General features: G+C 36.0%; 1 protein-coding gene across 2 annotated transcripts; it reads left to right on the top strand.

Annotated features, from left to right (window-relative positions):
• Positions 1–531: 531 nt before the first annotated feature.
• On the top strand, positions 532–3,250 carry LOC135115124 (uncharacterized). 2 transcript variants are annotated; one of them, XM_064031623.1, is made up of 3 exons: positions 532–700; positions 2,345–2,749; positions 2,851–3,250. In XM_064031623.1, the coding sequence occupies exons 1-3, from the start codon at positions 568–570 to the stop codon at positions 2,865–2,867; spliced, it is 555 nt and encodes a 184-aa protein (XP_063887693.1). In that variant the 5' UTR covers positions 532–567; the 3' UTR covers positions 2,868–3,250. The 2 variants fall into 2 exon arrangements, with proteins under 2 accessions (XP_063887693.1, XP_063887692.1); XM_064031622.1 differs by having other exon boundaries at positions 2,345–3,250.
• Positions 3,251–3,753: the final 503 nt, after the last annotated feature.

The raw sequence follows: 3,753 nt of genomic DNA, 5'->3' as shown, positions 1-3,753 counted from the left end.
CGAGGATCCCCGAAAGAGCATTCAATCCGATGCGTACGAACGATGCGGATGGCCTCTACGGCATTTGCCGGCAAATGTGCGACCCCATCGTCAGTTGCAGCCAGAGCGCCGTCGCGGTCGGATGCAAACCTTCTTCGGTATTTATTTTATTTTTTCTGTTTGCATAGCTATGCTTTGCTTATACATAATATATAATGTTATATTAACTCACTGACTGTTTTTTAGATATGTTCCTAAATTTTTATCCTATCTACCTGGTAAATTACCTACTCGAACCTATATTGACCTCCTTTACCTTCTCTATCACATTTCACTTCACTCTGGGACTATACAATTCCTGTGCAAGACTAAATTGTATCTGCACCTAGTGGTTGTATTTTAGCATGCACCTAGTGGTTGTTCTTTAGCAAGCACTTGAGTTTTTTTTATTTTTATTGTTGCAGCTGTCACAGCCTATAGAACGTATGTTGCTAATGTGGCTATAAACTGCTGTAATAATAATATAAATCCTGTCTACTTATTTCAGTAGTTACTTGATAAAGACAGGGTTCAACTACATCAATCGGCATGGATGTGGCACAGCTTATAGTCATTGTACAGGAATACGAAGAGCTGTACAATACAAGACATTCAGAGTATTCAAATCAACAACGAAGGGACAATATCTGGGAAGAGATAGGAAGGAGAATGAATCAGCCAAGTGAGTATTTTGTATTTTTATTATCTATTTGTATGCAACTACCTATCCAACCGAGTTACTGACACTTGAATAATAGGTAGACAACTGTTATAATTTATCCATTGAAGTTGAGAGATCGCAACCTCATTAGGTAAAAAAAAATCAGGGCAAAGATCTCTATGTACCTATATATGTGAACTTCAAAATAAAAATGCATTTTGTAATTAGGTAATTATTATAGTAATTTGAAGAAAAGCTCGTCCTGTTTATTTAGACAAATAACACACAAGAATAATATATTTTAAGTAAGGCGCTGTCCAATTCGAACTCTTCTTTGTTGCCACTCAACTGAACCTATTTCTGAGTTGAAATATTCTTTAAAACTATCTCGTACTTCTAAAGCATCTTGTCGTGAAGCACCACCAGTTCCTAGGAAATTTGTTAGGCCTTCAACATTGGAAATGGAAAGATCTAAATCGGATTCAGTCCAGTGACATGCATCATCTCTTAAAAAGTTATGTAGACAACAAGCAGCCGTTACAATAGAAACACAATGTTCATGGGAAACATTTAATCTGCGTTCAAAAATTCTGAATTTTCGAGCCAAGATACCAAAAGCGTTTTCAGCTGTATTTTTTGGACGACTCAACCGGTAGTTGAAAATCTTTTTCTCTTCGTCTTGTTGCACATTATCACGTGAGTAAGGTCTCATTAAATAAGTGGATAACGGAAAAGCTTCATCCCCTATGATGACATGTGGTAAAATCGTATTTCCTCCTGGAAGTGCCTTTGGTGGGGGTAGGTTAAAGCTTCCATCTGTCAAACTCTTACTCAAATACGAAGTTCGGAAGATGCTAGCGTCAGAGTTTTTACCATATCCACCGACATCGATAAATAAAAACTTACAATTTGGATCTACTAATGCTAGAAGAACAGTGCTGAAATGTTTCTTGTAACAAAAGTAATCTGAGCCACTGTGTGGGGGTGCTTGAATTACAGCATGTTTTCCATTGATAGCGGCGACTGCATTAGGAAAATTCCATTTGTCACAGAAACCTTTTTCTGACTTGATCCATAATTCTTGATTAGGTACAGGCATAACTATGGGTTTCAAAACAGTCCATATTGCGGTGCAGGTTGTATAGACGATTTCACGAACTGTGCTCTCACCAATCCGGAAAGAATAAGCTAGTGACCGAAAGGAGTTCCCTGTAGCCAAATATCTGAAAAAAAAAATGTTGGGGTATATTATACCGATCATTAAGTATTAGGTGACCCTAAAATAAATTGAAAGAAATGATATTGGAAAATTTCAAGCTCTCACTCGCCTGATTTTTTCCCACTTATGAAAAAAGTACATGCTGTAATTTTTGGATTAAATTAATTGATAACAATGTGTGGTTCTCACTGTCCAGTCACTGAAAGGATAGTAAAATATACCACTAGTTTTTTTTGTCAATAAGCAGCGAGGGCCTCATTTAAATATCAATTATTTAGCTCCAAATACATATTATCATATTAATGCTTTCATATTTTAAATACAACAAGGGGTTGACAGCTACAAATTTTCCATCCACATTTTTATCAATAGATGTATTTATGGAGCTTAATATCAAATGTATTATGCTATAATTATATTAATCTTTATTTTATTGTCTATTTCAGGTTCAGCTTGTAGAATTCAGTGGACAAGGATTAGAGACAATCATCGGAAAGCCATGAATCTGCGCAAAACAAAAAGTGGACAAGCGAGTTCAAAAATGAAGCCACCCAAATATCATCTGGAGCTACAATTTTTAACTCCATATCTTAATGATAGTGAACATCGCATGTCTAACATTGCCCCTTCACCTGGCTATCTGGCGGATGAAGAAAGCGATGGAGAACCAGAACCTACTTTTGCAGTTCCAGTTCCCACTCCTTCCCCAGCAACAAGTGATGCACAAAGTTTATGTTCCAACAGTTCAACACATGGCAAGCGAAAAAAAACTTCAGGATCTTCCACGCCACAACACACAACAGCATTGGTTTTGGAAAAATACCTCAAGAGCAAGGAGCTCAAATCACCTAGTCAGTCTGACACATTAACAAATTTCTTCGTAAATATGGCTCAAACTGTAAAAACATTTCCCCTTCAAGACCAAATTTACATAAAAGGACAATTGTTTCAGATGGTGAATGGTACTGAAATGCGACTGCTTCAAGAAAGGGACCAAAATAATCGTGTTCATCCAATTGATGTGTTGCAGCAAAATGCAACTTCAGAAGAAGACGCTACGCAACACAGTATAATGCAATTACTGTAAGTGTTAATTATATTTCAGCAACTTATGTATGCGCTTATTACAAACTTGAAGTTATTTTTTAGTTCAATACCATTATAGAGAATGATACATTTATTTTCAATTTTGTGTAAGATTACAAAATAAACGGAAAATGTCCATACATTTATTGCATTATTACTTTAAGTGTTAATTATATTTCAGCAACTTATGTATGCGCTTATTACAAACCTGTTATTTAACCTTATTACAAAAAGTTATTTTTTAGTTCTATACCATTATGGAGAATGATACATTTATTTTAAATTTTGTGCAAGATTACAAAATAAACAGAAAATGTCCATAAATTTTATTGCATCCTTACCTTAAGCAAACTGCTAGTCTTTCTTTAGGGCTGACTGGAGTGCGGAATGGAGTATTTTCTTTCGCTACATACATTTCCAGAATGTTGAGAAGGTGAGAGAATTTTGAATACGTCATGCGAACGTAACGAAAAAACTTGACATCATCTTCCATCAAATCAGGGAACAATGTATGAAATTCTCCAAATTCCAGCCTTTTCCTGTTTATGTTGTGAATCCATGTTTTCCTTTTTTTAACTTTCTGTTCTTCTTCTGCCAGCAAACAGCTAACCACTACAATTTCTTCCTCTTCACTATCACTGTTCAACATTTTCACAACTTTATACACTAGAAAAATATGGAGTATGTCCTTCCAGAGAGAGCTCAGCTTCACAACTGCGGGTGGTGAATGGTCCAATGCCGACAATGTGCGCAGAAAATCCGATCCGTC

This window comes from Scylla paramamosain, chromosome 28 (assembly GCF_035594125.1).
Source record: "Scylla paramamosain isolate STU-SP2022 chromosome 28, ASM3559412v1, whole genome shotgun sequence".
Lineage (NCBI taxonomy): Eukaryota > Metazoa > Arthropoda > Malacostraca > Decapoda > Portunidae > Scylla > Scylla paramamosain.
The sequence above is the reverse complement of the archived record's forward strand: the minus strand, read 5'-3'. Positions and strand labels throughout refer to the sequence as shown.

Coding starts and splice junctions, on each gene's coding strand:
- LOC135115124 (XM_064031622.1), top strand. CDS start 568: ATGGATGTGGCACAGCTTATAGTCATTGTACAGGAATACGAAGAGCTG. Junction 701..2,344: donor AAGGAGAATGAATCAGCCAA/GTGAGTATTTTG, acceptor TGTCTATTTCAG/GTTCAGCTTGTAGAATTCAG.